This window comes from Eleginops maclovinus, chromosome 21 (assembly GCF_036324505.1).
Source record: "Eleginops maclovinus isolate JMC-PN-2008 ecotype Puerto Natales chromosome 21, JC_Emac_rtc_rv5, whole genome shotgun sequence".
Taxonomy (NCBI): Eukaryota; Metazoa; Chordata; class Actinopteri; order Perciformes; family Eleginopidae; genus Eleginops; species Eleginops maclovinus.
This window is the reverse complement of record NC_086369.1, coordinates 1,722,774-1,746,534: the sequence shown is the minus strand read 5'-3', so window position 1 is coordinate 1,746,534 and position 23,761 is coordinate 1,722,774. Positions and strand designations below refer to the sequence as shown.

At 43.9% G+C, this 23,761-nt stretch overlaps 3 protein-coding genes across 5 annotated transcripts; all 3 read right to left on the bottom strand.

Moving 5' to 3' along the window:
• Nucleotides 1–379: 379 nt before the first annotated feature.
• bdh1 (3-hydroxybutyrate dehydrogenase, type 1) lies at nucleotides 380–4,550 on the bottom strand. 2 transcript variants are annotated; one of them, XM_063873883.1, is made up of 5 exons: nucleotides 4,020–4,550; nucleotides 2,871–3,001; nucleotides 2,640–2,781; nucleotides 2,407–2,559; nucleotides 380–1,662 (listed from the first exon to the last, which is right to left on the bottom strand). In XM_063873883.1, exons 1-5 carry the CDS (start codon nucleotides 4,027–4,029, stop codon nucleotides 1,196–1,198), a joined length of 903 nt encoding a protein of 300 aa, XP_063729953.1. In that variant the 5' UTR covers nucleotides 4,030–4,550; the 3' UTR covers nucleotides 380–1,195. The 2 variants fall into 2 exon arrangements, with proteins under 2 accessions (XP_063729953.1, XP_063729952.1); XM_063873882.1 differs by having other exon boundaries at nucleotides 2,871–2,981; nucleotides 4,020–4,549.
• A 545-nt stretch (nucleotides 4,551–5,095) lies between these two features.
• LOC134858034 (glycogenin-1-like) lies at nucleotides 5,096–17,488 on the bottom strand. Of its 2 annotated transcripts, XM_063873884.1 has the most exons (8): nucleotides 17,274–17,488; nucleotides 13,706–13,841; nucleotides 13,416–13,590; nucleotides 13,173–13,335; nucleotides 7,495–7,621; nucleotides 6,698–6,914; nucleotides 6,231–6,269; nucleotides 5,096–5,973 (listed from the first exon to the last, which is right to left on the bottom strand). In XM_063873884.1, the coding sequence occupies exons 1-8, from the start codon at nucleotides 17,278–17,280 to the stop codon at nucleotides 5,824–5,826; spliced, it is 1,014 nt and encodes a 337-aa protein (XP_063729954.1). In that variant the 5' UTR covers nucleotides 17,281–17,488; the 3' UTR covers nucleotides 5,096–5,823. The 2 variants fall into 2 exon arrangements, with proteins under 2 accessions (XP_063729954.1, XP_063729955.1); XM_063873885.1 differs by lacking the exon at nucleotides 6,231–6,269.
• A 1,313-nt stretch (nucleotides 17,489–18,801) lies between these two features.
• On the bottom strand, nucleotides 18,802–23,679 carry cpb1 (carboxypeptidase B1 (tissue)). Its single transcript, XM_063873833.1, has 11 exons — nucleotides 23,499–23,679; nucleotides 22,897–22,972; nucleotides 22,539–22,663; nucleotides 22,337–22,436; nucleotides 22,152–22,253; nucleotides 21,958–22,062; nucleotides 21,699–21,809; nucleotides 21,508–21,598; nucleotides 20,933–21,135; nucleotides 19,425–19,509; nucleotides 18,802–19,178 (listed from the first exon to the last, which is right to left on the bottom strand). Exons 1-11 carry the CDS (start codon nucleotides 23,561–23,563, stop codon nucleotides 18,991–18,993), a joined length of 1,251 nt encoding a protein of 416 aa, XP_063729903.1. The 5' UTR covers nucleotides 23,564–23,679; the 3' UTR covers nucleotides 18,802–18,990.
• Between the last annotated feature and the right edge of the window lie 82 nt (nucleotides 23,680–23,761).

Sequence of the window (23,761 nt, the reverse complement as noted above, 5' to 3'; positions counted from 1 at the left end):
TCATGCTGTTCCCTTCCTGTAGTGTGTTTATTGGTTTCTGTGCATGTGAATGGTCTGCAAAGGCTAAAAAACAAACATATGAACCTGAAATGACCGTAATAGGGCCCCATTAAGTGTTAAATGTTGATACTTTAACTTTCCTTTTTCCCTACACTTGTTTCTATTGGATACAAAAACAAACGTTTTGCAAACTAGCCTTATTTTCTGACAACTGTAGATTTCCTTGGTTCCCTGTGCTTGGGTTTGGTTGTGATCTGATAATACTGCAGTTTAAACAGGGACTTTTTAACAGCTGTGGTTTAGCATGGTACGATGGCGCCATCTAGTGGCGACGTGTGTCCTTACACCTCCCAATAACACCCAGGCCAATATTTAAACATCATTTTGTAGTAACTTTATTCCAGATTACTCTTGAAAACAACACTGTGATCATTCACGTATTAGATTCTAATACTTTTCTGTATTACTAAACATGGGCGGCTTTTTTGTTTTTGTTCAAGTTAGCCCCTTAATCTCATAAATCCCCCCCCCCCCCCCCCCCCCAGGATCTCAGGCCCATGTGAGACAAAGTAGGCCTGTGTTGTTGTTGCGTAACTTTGTGCTGATTCGAGCCAAAGTCTCACCACGGCCTTACAGTAGCTGACCCCGGTTGGTTCCGGCGCTGGACACAACAGAAGCCTTCGTCCCCATGTCGGTGGGGGCCCGGACGCTTCCAATAATGCCAGATTACAAATATCAGTGATATAAATGTATATCTGTTTACTATGTTGTTTACTGTGTAAATGTTTTAAGTAGTTAACACTGAGAGTATATTTGTCCCACTCAATCACTTTGACCCTGAAACACATTCTGAGTTACATACACTGTGGGGGGGGGAAGGAGTATTGTACATACCATGATCATTAAGAGGGTTCACATTGTCACTCAGTGTTCACAAGCCTGAAAACTTTCTGGCGTCTGAATATGGAGATAGTAGTTTGTTATTAAAGACCAAAGCACCTGTTGTTGACACAAATCCATGCTTAATTTGTATCCGACTGATGTTGATAGTGTGTGCTGTTATAAAGTTATACATCTTGTAAAACAGGTAAGGTATTAGTTGACTAACAGTTCAAACATGAAGTCTTGATCAGTGAATGTTTAAAGTGCAGAGGCTGTGGTTCGATTATGGGCTGCAGATGCACACGAACAGCTTCTAGATGTAGAGGAAGTCGGACATGGCGGCGGGCAGATGGGTCATCACCTGAACCCGGATCCAGCAGTGCGGCTCCATCGTGTGGTAACGAGTGTACGGGTGCTTCGACGTGACGGCATCGGTGATGTCATCCAGTACCGGGGCCACATCCTTCTGTCCACTGCTGCTGCTGGAGCGGATGTGAGCCATGACCAGCTCGAAGTGGGCCTTCCCATAGTCCTCCTTCAGCTGCGAGGGCGCCTCCTTCCACAGCTTGTTGGCCGTGATGGCGATGCTCTCCCGCGTCATGATGGCGGTGGCGCCTATGAAGTTCCCTGGTTCCACGATGGACACTTTGACTCCCCAGGTTTTCATCTCGTAGCGAAGGCAATCGGAAAAGGCCTCCAGGCCGTATTTGGAAATGCAGTACGGAGAACTCAGGGTGTTTCCCATCCTGCCCAATATGCTGGTTATGTTCACAACGCGACCTGCAGAGATACAGAAGGTCAGGATTTCTGTCTGAGGATGTTTCTCTGAAGGAATAGTGTGACAAGGATTGAATGCAGCTCCACCAGTAATATGATTATGTATTATAGTGCATCTTTAAACCTCTAACCTTCAGTTCAACTGTCAGGGGACGTTTTCAACAACAGCCTGGGACTCTGCTGTACATTCCACATCACTGTTGCCTTACTAATTAAAGTGTTGAAAACACAAATGCTAGATATTGTAAACGGTAAGCAATTAAAGATGTGTGTGTTTGTAATCGCACCTTTTCTGTGGGAATGAAGGGCAATTCACCGGCCATACTACCACTGCTGTATTTCTTTATGGTGTCAGTGTTTTTATTGACCGTGTAATCCACTTTCTTTATGTGTTTGTAAGTGTTGTTATTTTCATTGAAGCACTTTGTATTTTTTGGGGGTGTTTCCTTTTCCTGTTGTATAGGTTTGTGTGTAACTGTTGTGCAAAGGCGAACATCCTTGTTTCCTCCAGAGAGACATCTCTAAGCGGTTGACCAGAGGAAATATGTAACATAAATCTCAGGCTTAAATCCCACGCTAAATCAGCTGCACTGGAATTCTAAGAATACTTATAATCCTTCATGGAGGAAATGCTTGAAAAAAGTAGGTGGTGACCAATGAATTGCATTTTGGCTCTTTCATTTTGGAAGTATTTGAAGTCCTGTGGATGTGCCATACTGTGTGCACTATGACGTTCCAGTCCCTGACCTTTAGCCTTGCGGATCATCGGCAGAACAGCCTTGGTGACCCTGATGGTGCCCCACAGGTTGACCTCTGACACTTGCTTGTAGGTGTCCATGGAGGTGAACTCCACTTGTCCAAATGTGGACACACCAGCGTTGTTTACCACAGCCCACAGACCTGGATCATGAACCAGAGGCAGGTTGTTAGAGAAAATGTAAAGACGAGTTTTTGATAAGTTATTGAATTAGTTACAGTACCTCTGTCTGCGTCCTCCAGGTTGTCTTTGATATATTCTGCAGCCTGGGTCACCTGCGCTTCGCTGCAGACATCCAGCTGGACTACCTTCATGCGATCTGAATGATACTCTTCCAGTTCCTTTGCACCCTCTCCTCCTTTGTCCTGTAGAGGAAATACAGAGTGTGGAGTTGCAAAAGGACGTCAGTGTAACACTTTGATATTTGAGATGCGACTGCATGTTGTATTGGTACCTTGAGGAGACATCCGGCATAGATTGTGAAGCCCAGCTTGTGCAGATGTTTAGCAAGAGCAAGTCCGAATCCAGTGTCACACCCTGTGATAAACACAGTTTTCCCCTTCACCTGCAGGGGGCGACAGAGGACTGAGGGTTCAGGTGATGTTAGGACAACAGTACCATGTCCTCAGGGATGGATGGATGGATGGATGGATGGATGGATGGATGGATGGATGGATGGATGGATGGATGGATGGATGGATGGATGGATGGATGGATGGATGGATGGATGGATGGATGGATGGATGGATGGATGGATGGATGGATGGATGGATGGATGGATGGATGGATGGATGGATGGATGGATGGATGGATGGATGGATGGATGGATGGATGGATGGATGGATGGATGGATGGATGGATGGATGGATGGATGGATGGATGGATGGATGGATGGATGGATGGATGGATGGATGGATGGATGGATGGATGGATGGATGGATGGATGGATGGATGGATGGATGGATGGATGGATGGATGGATGGATGGATGGATGGATGGATGGATGGATGGATGGATGGATGGATGGATGGATGGATGGATGGATGGATGGATGGATGGATGGATGGATGGATGGATGGATGGATGGATGGATGGATGGATGGATGGATGGATGGATGGATGGATGGATGGATGGATGGATGGATGGATGGATGGATGGATGGATGGATGGATGGATGGATGGATGGATGGATGGATGGATGGATGGATGGATGGATGGATTCGAGGCAGCCATGTCCTACTTAATATTATTTTTTCCTACCAAACAGGCTCATATTATGTACATTTCTGTGAATATGTAAATTTGCAGATGAAAGACCTTAATGCTAAAATGACCCAGGTGATCAGATTCCCATTTGTTATATATTGTACTTAACTATAGTTTTTATTTTCTTTAGCTTTTCAACATAATGTATACTTTATATTTTATTTCAACATACTTTACTATGACTTCTTTCTATTAATACTTCGACACACTATTCTGACTTTTAAAAGGTTTTGACATCTGACATCACACCTGTGGGATCATTTTAGTTTACATGCCCCCCAGTTGCCAAAAACACATCCATTCTTTTCGTGTTGGGAATAAGATTCTTTACATTACCTCCACACATCCTCTTGGAATCCGAGGTGACGCCATGTACAACACAAAAAGTAAATACAGCCCCACGACGCACTCCGTCACACTGGTCTCCGGTAATCCCAACATCCTGGTCCCGATGTTCAGCAGAGCAGGCAGTCCGAACCCCAGCACCACGGTCAGGAACACCGAAAAGGACACCAGAAGAGCTGCTCTGAACACAGAGAGAGGAGCCATCGTCGCACAGTGAGTCTGTTACTTTCTGAGGGGGCAGCAGATCGTGCGCTGCCGACACATGCCGCCCCCTGTATGACTCAATCGTGCGGGGAGTCTACATTCCCGGAAAACACGCAATAAAGAATACAGTAGGTTAAGCAGTTAGCAGGAAAGACGATCAGGGGGGAAGCCTTCTATTGCCAAATAACACGTGTGATTTAATGTGTCAGTGTTGTATTGGTACACATTCCACAGACTTCCTCATTGCCTCATCCACGAATCTCTCAGCCGGGATTTGGAGTGAAACAGGAAGTGCGCTGCAGTGAAACATCTTGGATTCGAGTTTACTTTGCACTGCAAATTGTACAAGTAATTCCACATGCTTACCAATTATCAATTAAATAAGTACTGTTTCTCTTTCCTCTTAATCCTCCCCTGCCTGCAGCTCATGATAACCCTTGAATGGTTTCTGTATTCTGGAGGAAACATTGCCCAAAGTTATGAAACAGGGATAACCCCTCACAGATACTTATGTTTGAGGCCTTTACTCGACAAATACAAAGGTGTGATAACAGTGCAATATGAGTGCGATGCATCTTGGGAGATACAGAGCGTAAGATGGAAGAAAGTCACATTTAAAAATACAAAAGGAGCCTAGAGCCATCAGAACAATAGCACTTAAATATTTTCATGTGATTGCCTATTTGAGGCTTAAGAGAGAAACTGTGTCCGGACATGTTTGGTATGCACGCAGCACACCTGAGGGGTTTAATATGAGTCTAGAAAAAACAAACCCATTTCACTTGCACATACATGCACATAGACCGCTACAGTGGTTCCAGTTCCCCCAAAACCTCCCAGAGAAAACCACCTGAGCGAGCCAAAACTTTGAAAGCTTTTCTTTATTCCAGATGAGATGTAATGGTACAACCAACATCCTGGTCAAAGTAAAACACAGGAAAGCTAAAAACAAAATGTAATGTCCTACAGAAAGGCTGATAGTCAAGAAAAGATGGGACGATGGCATAGAGAGCAAAACACAAAGGCACTGAGGAGCTAGTCTACGGCTAAACCACCTTCCGACACGCTGTAAACATATCTTCATGTTTCTATGTTAAACACAGGCTGTCGATTTAAAAGCATGAGAAATAAAGGGAGAGGAGAGGTTAATGCTCTGGAGATTACTACGCGACTGCATGGTGTAAAAAAAGAACATCATTAAGAATAAGTGACTGCTAATCCTAAAAAGATACAAAACGCCATGTTCAACTCGTGTTACCGTACCCCAAAACAGCATTAGGACAAATCTTGCAAAATGTATATCGCAAGTACCTTCAAATGGATGTTGTGCTGTAAATCCTTCCTGATTCTCTTCACAGTAACAGAAACATGTGCAGGGTGATAGACAGCATTGCATAGACAATTACAGAAAGTTTCACTTTTTTTTGCCCCCCCCCCCCCACCCCCACCCCCAGGAGGGAGTAATGCTGGTGGAGAGAGAGAGAGAGAGACTCAGGTTGAGAAACAGCTGAGATAAAGATGCTGTTTTACAGTATTTCTTTTGACCTGTGGTGACAGTAAACTGCAAGTGCTCGTTTGATATCTCAATTCTTTATTTGAGAAAAGAATCAAGCTTCCTCTTGATATTGTCAAATGAGTCCATTCCCAAGTAGTCTGCCTGGCCTTGCTCCCATTTTTGCTTCCGCTCCTCTGAGGACATTCCCGGTGGGATTGCTTGATCAAATGAAGGGCAACTCCCATCCTGATAAAAAAACCACACATGCACATTAGACAATAGGGACACAACGAGCATGAAATATCATCATAGAGAGCACAGAACACCACCTTTATGGCATTTTAAAAGCACTGACCTTGTAGCTTTTAAATTAATGGCCAAAGCCAAACACACACACACACAGCTCTGATTTTAGAGGAGGAATGGTAATAGCATTAAACCCACGAGCCAAAACTGTTATCGGCTGCTAGTCCATAAAGACAAACCCGTCGTTATCAGCATACCTGAACACTCTCAATAGTGATCGTGTCACAGTGCTGGGACTTTATGAGAGGAATGTGAAGGATGAGCGGAAAGACGTATACCATCCAGGACAGAATACAAGAGTAAACATTACACAGGGGGAACACACAGTATGGAGACAGCAAAACACATGTAACAGAGGTATAGTATACCATTTTTCCCATGCTTTATGCAAGCAACATATCTTTTTTAAGAAGGCTGGACAAACAGGAAACCGGGGTGTGCGTGTCGATGGGCTGAGCTGTGAAACTTTGTTGCATAACGCTTTGGAAATCCACAAGAAATCTCAGTTTTCTGGGTCTTATTAGCTGGTATATCCTACTCCATCACGCATAGAACAACAAGAAACAGATTTATTCATTTCCCTGCAAGCTAGCTACATGAAACCATTAAGTAATGGTGTCTTCTGATGATGTCACCCAGCAGAACAATGCATATTTTCCTTCACCTCCACACATCCAGAGTAGAAGGGCTGGTCTCCGTACTGCTCCTGCAGCATGGGCACCACGGTGCGGGAGTACAGGGTCCACCAGTCCAGCAGGAATGTGGGGTGCGTGGCGGCACCGAGCGCACTCCCTGTGATCTGTCTGGATTTGGTGTCAAACGTGTAGCTCCACGGCTTGGTCTCCCCCAGGAAATGCACCACCTTGGCGTTGCCACCATACCTGAAGTGAGAGATGCAGATGTTTTTTGTTCTGGATTCATTTTATGAATATATATTTTAATACAACTATTTAAAAAGATTTGTCACTCCTCAATCTGAAGCAGACCCTGGGGGTGGGGGGGTGGGGGGGTTGTAGCGTTTGCCAGACCTTTAACTACAATCATGACAACAAAACGAGTCAACACAAGCTCACCGCTCCCCCACCCCTGATCTGGATGCCAGAAAATGTCAAACTAAGAGCTTGTTGACGAGGATTGTTACTAAGGAGCAGAAGGGTGAGAGGCACAATGCCCACAATGCCCAGTCCTGGAGGGGGACATAAAAAGGTCTCTAAATAACCCGCTCTATTTTAGGATTCTGTTTCAGCTGTTGGAGCTCAGGGTGGTTATCCAACCCATGAGCCCTGCTGGGCGATGCTGCTGCAGGAATCCAGCCGCTCATCTCCCTCGTAACCGGTTGTCGTCACGATGTGACTTCATGTGATCCAGTGTCTGCTTACAGGTTGGCTTTGCATCCATTATGCAGGACTCCAGCCCCACTGTAAGCAGGTCTTACTACAGACACATCCTCTGTACACTTACTGCTTGAAGGCTGGAAGGTAGGTGTAGATGGCTATGCTGCTCAGGTTGTAGATGAAGGGGAGGTGTTTGGATATGTCAGCTGTTGACCAGTCGTTGAAGAAGCTATTCAGAACCCCCTGGTCTCCTCCTGCAACAGAGAGAGGGGAACATCAACACACAGTTCCCCGGCTAATCCCCCACAAGGGTGAGGATTTATTCATCTCATATCAGACAGAGATTGATGAGTCCAACTCTGCTCGGCAACACCAGAAGCCTTTCAACAGGCTGCTGTGTCACAGCCTGTAAATAGATGGCAAAGATAGTTTGATGCTCCATCATGTTTTGTCAAGAAAGTGTTCGGATTCCTCGCTTGAACTGTACAGGGGAATAAAATGGATTTGTACACCAAATGTATGCACCAATGCAATATTAAAACCTCTAACAAACAAGAACACGAGCCCTCTCTTTAGCTTGTTGTGGTCTCTATGTCCTGCAGCAGCTAAATGATTGATGCATCACCATGCTAACATGCTAGCTGCTAACTCTCCTGTAATTGGGTAGCATACAGTCGGTCTATCGAGCTTTTTCCACAGAAAATATCCACTCACTGTCAAAATGAGTGAAACCGTAGTGTATTTAACACAATAATCCGTTCAATCTGCAGCTTCAAATTAGTTTAAAATATGTAGAGCACATTAAAGCATCATGTGCCATTTGAGACACATTTGGATCAGATATTGGGCTGCATGTGAGGCTTGTTCCAGTGCAGAATCTCAGTGAGCAGTGCTACACTTTCACTTTCACGTCCCACGTAGCGTGAAAATGTTGGGAAAAGTCTGCAAGTGCGCAACATCCCTGTTGCGAAACCCAGCTTAGGAAACGGTTAGACAGGTTTAGCACATGACTGGATGGCTTCTTTGAAAAGCTGTGAGAGACTTTTGGGAAGGGATCTGTGCACCTTCGACGGCCAGAGCCATTAGTGTTTCCGCTGACTCAGAGTCTCTGAGTCAGAGAGAAATGCTCCCACACATTCAGAACAGATAGGTTTACTACCTTTACACACTGCTGAGGTTATTTAAAAGTACCAGACTTACAGTAGAGAAAGAAGGACCTAAATCTTATCTTATGACAGCATGCAGTGAGTATTGATCATAGTGTCTGTACAGAGTGTTATAGGGCAGGATGTACCGAACACGTCTGACACATGAGTTACTTATGACACACTACTCTCCTCTGGTGGAAAAATACCAAAGATCATTGTGTTGCTGTAGGGTTATATATGTATGTATATAGGAAGCATAGGTTCTCTGGCTGATCTACCACAGGGGTGAGGATTTACTAATCTCATATTTGACAAAGATTGACTGTCTGATATACAGTGGGGCAAAAAAGTATTTAGTCAGCCACCAATTGTGCAAGTTCTCCCATTTAAAAAGATGAGGCCTGTAATTTTCATCATAGGTACACTTGAACTATGAGAGACAGAATGGGGGAAACAATCCAGGAAATCACATTGTAGGATTTTAATGAATTAATTATAAATTCCTCTGTAACATAAGTATTTGGTCACCTACAAACAAGCAAGATTTCTGGCTCTCACAGACCTGTAACTTCTTCTTTAAGAGGCTCCTCTGTCCTCCACTCGTTACCTGTATTAATGGCACCTTTTTGAACTGGTTATCAGTATAAAAGACACCTGTCCACAACCTCAAACAGTCATACTCCAAACTCCACTATGGCCAAGACCAAAGAGCTGTCAAAGGAGACCAGAGACAAAATTGTAGACCTGCACCAGGCTGGGAAAACTGAATCTGCAATAGGTAAGCAGCTTGGTGTGAAGAAATCAACTGTGGGAGCAATTATTAGAAAATGGAAGACATACAAGACCACTGCTAATCTCCCTCGATCTGGGGCTCCACGCAAGATCTCACCCCGTGGAAAGAATGAATGGGGCCATGCATCGTGAGATTTTGAGTGAAAACCTCCTTCCATCAGCAAGGGCACTGAAGATGAAGCGTGGCTGGGTCTTTCAGCATGACCATGATCCCAAACACACCGCCAGGGCAACGAAGGAGTGGCTTCATAAGAAGCATTTCAAGGTCCTGGAGTGGCCTAGCCAGTCTCCAGATCTCAACCCCATAGAAAGTCTTTGGAGGGAGTTGAAAGTCCGTGTTGCCCAGCGACAGCCCCAAAACATCACTGCTTTAGAGGAGATCTGCATGGAGGAATGGGCCAAAATACCAGCAACAGTGTGGAAACCTTGTGAAGACTTACAGAAAACCTTTGACCTCTGTCATTGCCAACAAAGGGTATATAACAAAGTATTGAGATGAACTTTTGTTATTGACCAAATACTTATTTTCCACAATCATTTGAAATAAATTCTTTAAAATCCTACAATGTGATTTCCTGGATTTTTTTTCTCATTCTGTCTCTCATAGTTGAAGTGTACCTATGATAAAAATTACAGGCCTCTCTCATCTTTTTAAATGGGAGAACTTGCACAATTGGTGGCTGACTAAATACTTTTTGGCCCCACTGTATGTGTTACTGACACTCGGCACAGAGACACCAAAGACCTTTACAATTGCAGTGTCAAAACCTGTGTGCAGATGTGTTGTGTTGCTCTTTTGTGCACAAACATCCTTATTGTTACAGCAATACAGCTGGAATAGTGGCTTCAACACTCAGTACAGTAAGAGAAACAGTGGATTTGCACATTACATGTCTGACTGTACACCATGATGCAATCTTAAAGCCTCTATGAGAGGTGGAGCTGTGGCAGAGGCGACACAAGGGGCTGGAAAGCACAAATATTTGATCCTGATACAGCATGTTTGCTAGAAGAATAAAGGAACAAATGAAGACAATTCTGCCCTCTGCTGTTGGAAAACACTCCTCACAATGTGTGGGATTTAAATCAGTATTCTCCTCCATTAGTATGCAGTGATAAACCCTGTTCTGGGGTAACGCTTGGGACTTGTATGTCTCCAGTTGGAAAGAGGGAGTTACAACGCGATCTGAATAGAGTCTCAAATCTGGAACTGACTCAACACAACTCTGACACAAGCTCACTGACCATTCAGTTGCTTCACCCAGTCTCCATGAAGTAAGACCTCAGCCTGATGCTGACACGATGAGACGTGGGCCTTTCATAGGTTTTAGTTCCTAAAAAGCACAGAACTGCACAGTTTGTGAAATTGCACGCTGCTGCAGTTTTAAATAACACGCATAGCTGGTGTTAGTCTGAATCCACAACCCTCTGCGGAGAGACCTTTATACGAGGCCGAGCGTCTTCATTTTGAGGGGATGAGCAGAGCTCGGCAAAAATGTCCCTCTGAACGAGCCAGCTTGTGTTGGCAGCGGCGAACACCAGAGCCTCCGGGTTCAAAACCTCTGAAATTATTTTCCTGTTGTCTTTCCTCAGCTATTTTTCAATCTCGTCCAGAGAGCTGCCCGTGTACATTATGTGCTATAAAGCCGAGTGGAAATGAAATGCTAAAAGGTCAGAGCGACTTCAACTCATGCCCCAGTGCACATGAAAGACCACCACGGCTATAAATAAGACCGCTCCACTCGTTAGCATGCCACAGGAATACAGACGCTTACATCCTAGAGACATTTGGGATGTAAAAACACAGATTAAACTACAATTACCGCCTCACGGATGTTTACCTCTGCTATCCAGTTACGTTGATCCTTATCTGTCTAGACTTATAATATAGGAAATGGAGGTTTAATTTTAAAAAGAGGAGGTATTAAGTGTGAATTTGGGGGAAATGGATGTCCCTTAATAATAATGACACTGATTTCATTGACAAAGAAGCTTCTCTATCCTGAACATCCTTTTGTCTGCAGCCAGAATAATTCAGCACTTGAAAGCGTTGGCAGAGATCGAGCAAACTAATTGGTCCTCCGACAGACCCTCGCTGCAGGATTGTTTTTAACAGCGTCAGAAAAACAAACACAGCTCGTCATTTCAATGTTAAAAAAGCTTCACAGCCTCTAAACAAGGACGAGCCCCACTTTAAGTCACATCCTGTTCTGTTTATTTCACAACCGTTTCCTTTGTGTCGGGGCTTTTTCAGCAGCAGCCCGAGGACACAATGAGTCTGGTCCGAGTCCAAACGGAGCACATCTCACGGTCTCTAACACTGAATGGAGTCCTCAGTCATCCAATCATAATCAAGTAAGACAATTTAGTAACACAATCATGCCCTTGATTTGGGGTTGGATGCTCTAAAAATGTACTTAAATATTTAGTTTTTATTATTTATTCAAGAGCCATTTACGGTATTCCCTTATGCGTCTGAATTTCTCATTAAAACACTTTCTTCTACAACAACCTAAAACTGTTGGGGAAATCTGCTACACACAGCACCTTAGTACTGTCTACTACGGTGACGTAATTGCACAATTATTAGTGTTTAATCTGAACGAGGGTTCAATATTTACTGCATTCTTCTTCCAAACATGGCCATGGCTGAATCAGGTGTTGAGATTCCAGCTGTTTCATGTAATGTTCAAACACCAGTGTGACATTTCCTGTTAAGTCAAAATGGTAAATCTGCATTATAGAGGAACCGCAGCGGCGCCTGACACGTATGAACTAATGATCTTCTCAGGGGCTGATTTGAGCCGAACTGTGAAACTGATATGAAGCCAAAGTGAAGACCACAATTCAGTTACAGTACGCCTCTAAAGAGAGGAGCTGCTGAATGTCAAACAGTGCCCTGTGCAAAACCAGGCCTCTCAAATTTAGCTTGCACCCCCCCACCCCTCGCAGAGCCCCTGAGAATAACTCCGCAGAGAGGGACAGTCTCTGAAAAGAGGGGCCTTGTGTCTGGGCTCGATAAAAAGCCTTACTTAGAGCAAGATAAACAGGCTGGGTTGTACATTCTGATACCAACAACTCAATGTTACCCAAGGCTGGTCAGACCCTGAACGTGTGAGGGCTGGAAAACACATCAAAGTGGAGGAGAACCAGAAATAGTTGCAATTCTCGTGATGCATGAGGCCAAATGTGATACATCTTTTTTAAGAGACACTTTCAAAGCCACAAATATTTGTTTTACCCAATAGCAACAAGCAGAACAAGTTTAAAGGATAACTAAAAATGGGTCAATTCATTTAAAAGAAGTAGTCAGGAACAGGTGGCAAGAGCTAGCGTGGTAAGCTAAGGTTCAAATTAAAAATCCACACCTCTGAAGCACACATTCTATTCTGTTAGGTACATCCATAAAAAGAAAACTCAAGTTATACTTCGTTTAGGGGGGATGTTTAGTCTGTGCATGGATATTATAATCTATCCTAACGTAAAGTAGGGATGCAACTTTTCTAAATTACAGATTAAATAACATTTGAGTATTTTCAATTCCTAATCCAGCTCTGTTGTGATTGGTCAACTGCCTACAGATGTCCCGCCCCTTAGTCTATCACGTACAATGTGTTGGAGCGCTAGCCAATAGGAGTGCAAGTGTTACATAGGGATGTCACTATGTTCAGGAAGTAAACAAAGGAGCCTAAGGGAGGCGTTACAGTGTGTGGGAGAGACCATTTACGTGCACTAAAACCTACACGACACAATACAGGGAAGGGAAGTGTGTCATTTAACCCTCAAGGCTCCGTGCCCAACCTCGCAGTGAGCACAGAGAAAACGGTGCATCAAGTGAAGGCAGCAAAATGTCTTCTGGACTCACCATCAAAGCTGCCGTGTTCTGTACAGTGCTGGAGCAGTTTGCCGTAGGTCTCCAGAGAAGGACGAAAAACAAACACACCGGAGTTGAAGCAGTCAGGCCAGCCGGGGTCGGGAGCAGCGGACAACTCTTCTCTGTCGAACAGCTCGTCTATATTTGAGAGCACCTGGGATACAGACAGTAAATAGTACCAGTACAACAACTTCAATTCTTCTCACTCAAGGACAAAAGCTGTGTTAGCCTCACCAGTGTGTCTGCGTCCATGAACACACACTTGGAGTAGTGTGTGAGAGTCCAGCAGTGGAGTTTGGTGAAGGTGACGCCGAGGTCGGGCCTCTTCAACATGGCCAGTTTCGCTGTGTCCCCGCTGTCCAGCACGTCCACCACCCTCACCTCGTCGTAGATCCTCTTCAGCACGGACCTGGTGATTCACAACACTACAGAATGAGTCACCATCAAACAGCCGGGCGGGAAACAAGGCAAGAGGTGGGATTTAGGAAGCTTTGCACAAACGGTTGGAGGTTAAAGTTCCTTACTTGCAAGGCTCGGACATCTGCGGGCCGATGAGTGCCACCAGCTTCTTGGATGTATTGTGGTTGCGGAGGGACTTGCCCAACACCATGGCTCCACGAGCATAGTTGTCATTGGTAGCCAACGTCACAAAAGCCTGGTCTGCAGAGGCAAGAAGAGCAAAGAGGAGTACACTCATAAGCAATTGATGGTTATTGATCTTCTAAGTTTTCAAAAGTGTTTGCAATATACTTTGGCCGATCATTTAGATATTATGACGGTAGACTTCTCTCATCTTAGAAAAGTGGGTCCAGTGGATTTTCTAACTTTTTTTACTGATGTTTGGTGTCCTGTATTCTTGATGTGGTCTTGTCTTCATGGGGAAGTCATACATTTTCCCAACAACACCAAAAAAATAGTTTCAAAGCAGTAGTACAACATGCAAGTACAACAAAAAGCCAGTAGCACAATAAGAGCAAATCTTTGAGTCCAGTTGTGATAAAGCAATCCAGCTCCGTTCTGACTAAACTGCAAATACCTTTACTTGATTGCATTGATTCCACGGGCAATGTTTGGCTAGCAGGAATAAAAAAAGCATCCAGATGAGACATCCTGAAAGCCTGCAACTGAAAAAATTCAACTCTAGCAATGACATCTCCTGTCAATCCATTTCAAATACTATATTTTCTCCCAGAAAAAGACCTGGGTACGAACAGTCCCAGATGAAATGCTTCATTAGGTTATTTTCATTTGCCGTGTGGCCTCGACTCTGTGCCTCCACCTCTGATGGCAGGGAGGAAAAAAAACGTGTCAGCTACCTGCCAACCAGTCAGGCTGAGAACAACGACTCGCCTGTGAGACGACATTAAAACCCAATGATGAAATCTGCTCGGAGGGGGGGGGAGGGCCAACATGAATCCCACTTGGACTGTATATCAACCAAGAATGGGCAAAGAAAGTAAGACAGTATGTACAGTGTAAAAAAGTGGCTCTGCTCCCTTTCTGCACCGAGCACCACACCCCCTTTCTCTCACGCCCCCCTATTCAATTGGTACAACAGGCTCTGCAGTATGAATGCATGTAGCCCGACATAAACAGCTCAACTACAGCCTATAGGATGAGTGAATGCACAGTATAGGACGCACACACCCCTTCTGGATTAAGGCGATGCAGAATCTACTCAGATCTTGTACTTGAGTAAAGTAGAAGTACTCAGATCTTGTACTTGAGTAAAGTAGAAGTACTCAGATCTTGTACTTGAGTAAAGTAGAAGTACTCAGGTCTTGTACTTGAGTAAAGTAGAAGTACTCAGGTCTTGTACTTGAGTAAAGTAGAATCTACTCAGATCTTGTACTTGAGTAAAGTAGAAGTACTCAGGTCTTGTACTTGAGTAAAGTAGAAGTACTCAGGTCTTGTACTTGAGTAAAGTAGAAGTACTCAGGTCTTGTACTTGAGTAAAGTAGAATCTACTCAGATCTTGTACTTGAGTAAAGTAGAAGTACTCAGGTCTTGTACTTGAGTAAAGTAGAAGTACTCAGGTCTTGTACTTGAGTAAAGTAGAATCTACTCAGATCTTGTACTTGAGTAAAGTAGAAGTACTCAGGTCTTGTCCTTGAGTAAAGTAGAAGTACTCAGATCTTGTACTTGAGTAAAGTAGAAGTACTCAGGTCTTGTACTTGAGTAAAGTAGAAGTACTCAGGTCTTGTCCTTGAGTAAAGTAGAAGTACTCAGATCTTGTTCTTGAGTAAAAGTAGAAGTACTCAGATCTTGTTCTTGAGTAAAGTAGAAGTACTCAGATCTTGTTCTTGAGTAAAGTAGAAGTACTCAGATCTTGTACTTGAGTAAAAGTAGAAGTACTCAGATCTTGTTCTTGAGTAAAAGTAGAAGTACTCAGATCTTGTTCTTGAGTAAAGTAGAAGTACTCAGATCTTGTACTTGAGTAAAGTAGAAGTACTCTGATCTTGTACTTGAGTAAAGTAGAAGTACTCTGATCTTGTACTTGAGTAAAAGTAGAAGTACTCTGATCTTGTACTTGAGTAAAAGTAGAAGTACTCTGATCTTGTACTTGAGTAAAAGTAGAAGTACTCTGATCTTGTACTTGAGTAAAAGTAGAAGTACTCTGATCTTGTACTTGAGTAAAAGTAGAAGTACTCTGATCTTGTACTTGAGTAAAAGTAGAAGTACTCAGGTCTTGTACTTGAGTAAAGTAGAAGTACTCAGGTCTTGTACTTGAGTAAAAGTAGAAGTACTCAGATCTTGTACTTGAGTAAAGTAGAAGTACTCAGGTCTTGTACTTGAGTAAAGTAGAAGTACTCAGGTCTTGTACTTGAGTAAAGTAGAAGTACTCAGGTCTTGTACTTGAGTAAAGTAGAAGTACTCAGGTCTTGTACTTGAGTAAAGTAGAAGTACTCAGGTCTTGTACTTGAGTAAAGTAGAAGTACTCAGGTCTTGTACTTGAGTAAAGTAGAAGTACCAGAGTGTAGGAATACTCTGTCACAGTGAAAGTATTCTAAATGTTCCTCCAGTGAAAGTAGAAAGTACTCTCCTCTAAATGTACTTAAAGTAGTGACAGTAAAGTAGTCATTGTCTGATTGGTCCATTTCAGAATAATATCTCTGATATGTTTTATAATGATTGATCATTAAAGTGTTCTCAGAGCTGGTAAAGGTGCAGCTAGTTTGAATGGCTTTGTATACTGCAGGGTAGCTGCTGGATTTACTGCAGGTGAACTACAGTCTGATTTAAGGGTGATTATATTTACCATCATTCATCCTAATCTGCCCGGCAACTAAAGGTAGTAAATAAATGCAGTGGATTCAAACATCATTTGAATCATGTTGGAGTAGAAGTACAGATATGCAAACAATGGAAGTACTTGAGTAAATGTCCTTAGTTACCATGGCACAGGGTTTCCAAATCTGATGTCCAGGGACTAGAAAATGATCCAAGGAGACCCATGGAAAACTTTTCAATGCTTCATGTCATTCATTGAAAAGTTAGAAGACATTGGTACCTGTTTTGAGACATGATTCATGACACCCCTTCTATTTCCTCCAGTCATGGGATTAATGTAATGGAGAATCAAGATTCCAGACCTGATGTCCAGGGAGTAGGAGACCCCTGCATAATGACTTATCATTCATTCAAAGTAAAATATATAAGCCAACAGTTGTTGCTTGTTGTTAGACACGGTTCATATGACTTTAAAAACATGCAACTCTTTTTACTGAACATGACAACGCAGTGAAGCTCCTGGTGACTGTCATTAATAGCTGTCATATCTGATAACATGTTTCATATATGGCCCACAGCCTCACGCCTGGCAGTCAGCTGCTCACTGTGACACAGATGGAGACACAATGTACTTTTGAACGTTGAAACTGTGCCAACTTCCATGGGCAGCTGCTGAACAACCCTTAAAACCAAACAACAAACAACTTTATCGAGCGACAGACATCACCACACAGACACAAGCTGATTTTAAACACACGCAAAGTGGGACAGACTTTGGAAAACTTCACAGAAACACGTTTTAGCATCAAGTTAGCTTCACGAAAACACAACGTAGCGGAGAAATGGTCAAATGTTACATACCAGCCATGACGGAGAAGTCGAAGCTACTTTGGTAGCCTGGACCCGAGCACACAGCTGCTTCACGTGGAGGAAAGAGGGCTGACTAAATATACAGAGGTGGATTTATACCAGCATGTCAGTAGCCAGGCGCAGCGTCATGTGACACACCCACCAGCTCCAAAACCAGCATGCTCGCCCCCCAGCACGTCAGGCGGTTCCAACTATTCACAGATTCACAAAGTATGTAGACATATGCATCCGTTTTGCACAGTTAAAACACTTTATAATCTTCTTGTTGGAAGTGAAAACGTGTTTTCAAGTGGTCTAAAACGGTAAAACAAATCCCCCAAACTAACCTTGACTTTTACATAATTAACATTCCTATCTTTCTGCAGCCCTGACCTTTCAGACAACTGCTCCCCTCTGCCTGGTGTCATCTTTACTCTCGATGACAATGTGGAGAAGTTGTGTGATGCTGTAACGAGGCGCTGAGATCAGGGACAACATGTTCCATAATTCTAGGTTTGGTGTTCTGTCGCCCTCTTGTGGAGACACGGCGGTACTGCAGGACAGGGAGGAGACAAACAGGAGGAGACAAACAGGAGCAGTTGTGTGGCTCTTTGTGCTGTGTTACACAATAGTGAATTATTTTTAGTGGTCCCAGCAGAGCTCTTAAGTTAATCTCGGATCAAGTGGTGTCCTGGACATGGATGTTATACTAAGAGGGGAATTAAGTATATCAATGTAGTTAAATAGAATGAGTGTACATTAAATTCACATATGGGGTATTTCCTTAAAGAGGCCCTGTTAAACATGTTGGGGAATCCCTTTCCAGTAGGTTTGTGTGCATGGTAATGTTCTGTAAAGGCTCAAATCCCAAAGTGTGTTGCAGCACAGGCAGTTTGAGAAAAATAAAGAGCTTTATGAACATGAAAGCCTGGAGACATGTCCCAGGAGAGACACTACAGACTGATATACATGTACACCTGAAAATGAGCAGAATAGGGACACTTTAAGTGCATATTAAACCTTTCTCTCACAGTTGTCATAACGTAACAAAAGCAATGAGTGACATAACCCCTTCTGCCTCAGAGATGTGTGCCAGTGCAGCTAAACTCCCTGCTGATCTTTGGCTCCTTTATTTTCTCCACTCAGGCAAATGCTTGGCAGAGTGGAGACGCTGCCAAGGAGTTTCTCTGTGGGTGTCACGTGCTGTGCTGCTGGACTCAAATCTGACTGATACTGCATACCTCCCCCCGTTGGATCAGTGCCAGCAGAGCAAGAAGTACCACCAAGGTTCAAGGGGTCTGACACATTGGATCAGACAATGCTTTTGTGACTCGTGTGCAACACACTGGACGGTTTGAAATGTTAACATGTGGTCTCTTAAGAGGTTTTTCTTGGTCCATGAAGGAGCAAATTGTAGTTTTCTGGCCATTGATGGGCTGCAAAGTGTAAGCATTATTTTACTCACCACATATACAATTTCCTGTTTCAAATGCTCAGTCCATCAGATCCTATATTATCATACACACATAGCAAAAACGGATTCAGCATGTGGGAATGGATCATTGATTTTATTGTTTGCACTCATCTTGACATTCTGTCAAGCACAGCGAGGAAACATGGCGGGAGGTGCCCGTATCCATGGATACAGGCTGGGGATGGCTGAGAGGTTGGAGGGTTGGGGGCTGCTGCAGAGGAGCGCAGTTGGCAGGGGTCCTGGCAGTGCGGCTCTTTAATAGAGGTTCTTCTGCACGTAGGCGGCGATGTACTTGACGGCCAGCATGGTCTCCTCGCATGTGGGCTTGATCTGAGACTCTGGCAGCAGGAAGCCGTAACGACCAGTGTCACGCAACTCGAAGGTGTAGGAATACTTCACTCCCAGGTCGTAGGCCCAGTCATCAGAGCCGCCGGCAGCGGGGTCTGATGGCAGATAAAAAGAGGGGGATTATTAAGAGGGGGATAGGCTGATGATTCAGGACACTCTGCGTGTGTTTTAATACAAACAGAAGAATCCTTTGTTTGCTAGTTCCTCTCATGATTGCCTTTTGTTGCTCTAACAGGTTTTTGCATCCTGAAGACATCATAATGCATATCATTATAGGTGAGAAATAGAATATCTTACGTATACCCTATGTCCCCATGCAGCTGTATATTTCCTGTACTTACAGATGGTTGCAGCAGCGGGGCCGCTGGTGTACCTAGTCCCGTACAGACTGCGAAGAGCGGCAGAGGCTCCCTCAGCAACCTTCATCTACAACACAGAGAAGGAACAGATGTGTTGAAGAGCAATCAGAAGGTTTCGAAGCTTAGATATTAACATATATGCTACTGAATACTTTGATAAAGCTCTGAACTACTCAGACAGCATCAGATTGCACTTATCTCTACTGTTAGCTAACATTAGCCACCATAAGAACTGTTCGTGCATGACCAAATAAGGCTGTAATAAGTTGAGCAGAAGGACGATTCCTATTTATTATGAGCTCAGCTTCCACAGTAAGTTACAATTAAAGGTCCGGATTTAAGGGACATGATATAGATCTAATAAAGGAACAAACAACTATTAAAATACAGCCGATATAAGACCAGTGAATGTATGTTTTGTTGCCCTGCAGCGTCCACTATCCATGTCTTAATCAAAAGAGAATAAACACGTTTTCTGATGTTACAGAAAATAGTAAAAAAGCTTCAGGTGAGTTCCAACAGGAAATGAAACCCCCCAGAGAAATGCACAGGCAGGAAATTATATTTCTGGAAGCGCAGATGAGTTATGACGGATCCCCGGAGTTCCTTTGTTCTGCGAAGTGTCAGAAGAGAGCTTAAATTATGAGGGAGTAATAGAGAGGCAGAGGCATGTGATCTGCCTGGGTTAGTGTGAGAGCTGGAGCTGGGGTGTGAGTGTTAACTGCACACCCCAGTGAGAGCTAAAACAGCCATGAGAGCCAGGCATGTGTGCAGGGAGGGGATGATTTGCAGCAGCTAAGTGTGGCCTTTAGATAAGAGTCAGAGCAGAATTCACTTATATTCTTGCTTAAAGAGACCCTATTATGGGGGTTTCTCTTCCCTGTAGTGTGTTATATAGGTTTTAATGCATGTCAATGGTCTGCAAAGGCTCCCTATTCCCCCTCAAAAGCCACCATTGGACTCCTTTGTTTACTTCCGGAAGATGTTAACATCACTATGGAACATTCAGCTCCTATTGGCTAGAATTCCATCACATTGTACGTAATAGGCTGAGGGGGCGGGACATCTCTAAGCGGTTGACTAATCACAACAGAGCTGGCCAGCTAAAGTACAGCACCTTTTGTTCTTCTGATTTCATGTTTGTTTCTTTTTAAGATGCACACCATACTGGAAAACCTGATCATAAATACATTTGTTATGCTACATAGTCTGCATCTACTGAGTGTATAGGTGTAATATAAAACCATATATTACTTGTTGTCAATAAAACTATGAATGACTCTCATTTAATATCCTGAAACGAAGCTAAATGCATGTTGGTCTAATCTCTTTTGGATTTCCAATGCACACATTTCCTAGAGACTGGATAAACAAAGGCTGCCGCACTGTAGCGATGCATGTGACACTATCATGATGAATAATTATATAGTCATTGCGACTGACCAAGTGTGTAAATATAGCAGGATGTTTAAAGCAGATCAAAGACTCACCAGCTCGCCGTGGGTGGCAGCCAACCCGAAGGTGTAGGCGTAGGGGAAGAGCAGCAGCTGGGAGTAGGAGTGCACGGTGATGTAGGCCTTGATGGTGGACTTGTTCCTGCGGATGAAGTCGGCGACGTTCCTGGCCTCGATCTCGGACTCAGGTCTGGAGCCGCAGTAGGTGTCGCTGCAGGGGTTGCTGGAGGCTCCGACGGCTGTGAAAGAAATGACATCGAAACCCGTTAAAAGATATATATTTGTACATCTTTAAAAGTACTGTGGAAACAGGTGCATAAGGCTGTGGAAGGAGCTTGATTTTGGCCCCTATTTAGCTTTAAACCAACATTTTAAAACTAGGAAGTGGGTTATTGTAATGAGAGTTGCTTTGTGGGAAGTGTAAGTTTAAAGGGTCCTCCGTGTGGGATTTCTTCTAGGCGTTTCAATTCAAAATATCTTGGCCCATGGAGCTTGGATTTCAGCCATTTAAAAAGGATCTCTTTCACACACAACCTTTATCTTTAAAATAGTAAAGAATAAACATTGAGGAGCATTTCTTAAAGATATATCCATGTATTTGTCGCACTTACTGCACCAGCCAGCATCGAAGTTCCTGTTGGGATCGGCACCAATGCAGCTGGTTCCAGATGACCTGGAGCGAGTCTTCCTCCACATCCTGTTCTAAACCCCCCAGAGGACAACAGATAAATTAGTCAGACAAGCAGTCAACAAATGAGGGAATCATTTAAGATAAACAAGGCAGAATAAACTTGGAACCTACGCTCTTGTGGGTGTAGTCGTAGCCGTCGACGTTCAGGACGGGCAGGACATAGACGTCCATCTCGTTCAGCAGGCTGGTCATCTGAGAGTCACTGCCGTAGGTGGACAGAGCCTGAGGAAGAGTGGGGAAAACCTCTGCTGTTATCCAAGATTCAAAAGCTTTATTGACATGCACAATAGGGTCCTCCAACTGTGCAACATATATATCTAAGATATAAGAAGGTGGTGCAAGAAAGTGACACAATGGTGCATTCAGGTACCTCCTTGACGAACCACTGGCAGAAAGCAGGAGAGATCCACTCCCTGGCGTGGATTCCACAGTCCATGAAGATAGCGGGCTTGGTTGAGCTGGACTTCTTACCGAGCTGCGGTGGATAAAAGTCACAAGACACTTGTTAGGTTATACAGGAGGTTTTAAAACACAAAGCACTGATTTTTGGCAGTCCTGAAATACCTTGAGGAGGGTCATGGGGCGTCCCTCGTAGGAGTTTCCAATGGTCTGCTTGCTGATCAGGTCAGAGTTGGAGGAGGCCATGGAGTTGATCCAAGACTGGACCTGAAATAAAAAGAGGAAGAAAATAAGTGCTAATGGGAATAAACTAATGATGGTAGAGACGGCGACTGATTATGTCCTCTTACTTGGTCAAAGCTGTTGTACTTGGTGTAGCTGTGGATTCTGGGAGAAGGCCCGTTGTCAATCTGCCCTTCAACAGCAGACTGCAGATCCTCAATCAGGACCCTGAAGGAGGATTAGTAAAAGAAAACGAGTTAAACGTCCCCTGTGATTAATTTTGTTCCAATTATCTGGATGTATTCTTTGCGCCTCTGTCCTGGGACCTACTCGTGCTCCATGTCATTCTGGTTCAGGATGGTGGACACGATCTCCAGGTACATGGCGGGCACGTGGATGTCCACATCGATGTCAATGGTCACCAGCTCGGCGCTCTCGGGCCTCCAGAAGTCGACCTGCAGATGGCGCCAAAGTCAAACACTTGAGCATGTTCAGATATTCAGATGGGAAATGTCAGCCTTTCAGTTGACAAACTGGGATACATTGAAAGACATTCTTATTGTAAAGCGGCGTTTAAGTTGAATTGACCCAAAAAATAGGTCCAATTCAGCCTCTTAGAAAACCAATTAAACCCCTGCAGTGAGTAAAGAGAGTGTCAGAAGGTGTGAGGTGTGTGAGAGGAAGGTACCTCGATGCTGTCAGCCAGGTCCTTAATGAGGGTCACATGTTTGTCGAGCACGGGCTTCAGACGGAAGACTTTCTCTCTGGTGAGGACAAAGAGGGAGGAATAAACACAGTGCAAGAGCCGCAGGTTTGTGAGTCACATTACTCTACAGAAACTACCAAGTGCTGAGTTTTTTCACACAATCAATTTCTATTTTCCAAAAATGTCACTAAATGGTTTGTATTGATTGAATTGCTGCTGCATAAAGGAACAGTAATCCACTGGTTTTTGGGAGGCCTTAAAGCCTTCAAGGGTCACTGGTTAAAACCAAACTGCTGTGTCGTGGAGCAAAATGCATTTCGTTTCGCCTGAGGAAATGTGGAAAAAATGTTCTTAAATATGACAATCTTTTACCAATGGCCAAAAAAACTGAAATCAAAAAAGATTTCCCTCTACATTACATAGTTGAGATGTGCTAAAATCCATCCTCCTATAAGGCCGCCTCTTAGCCATCATGCTTAATCCAGAGGCATGATCAGCACTGTCATTTAAGCCTATTACAGCAATAGTTTGACCCATAACTGAAATATAGTATATTCTGTCTGTGACAAAGACTGGAGATTTACCCCTCGAAGCGAGTGAGGTCAGCCAGGGCAACAGCCACCAATCCGAGGAGCAGGAGGACCTTCATGTTGTCAGTGAAGCTGAACGGGACCCTCCACAGTACTTTATAACCCCGACCTGCAGCCGGTCCACCAATCCCCGTCTGTGATGCAGAAATGTCACACGTCCTCCCCAAAAAAAGCCACCTGTTGCTGCTAGGAGCTACGTGTAGGAACGAGCGCCCGCACGACGCACGGTCAATCATTAATGGATGCTGATTACAGGG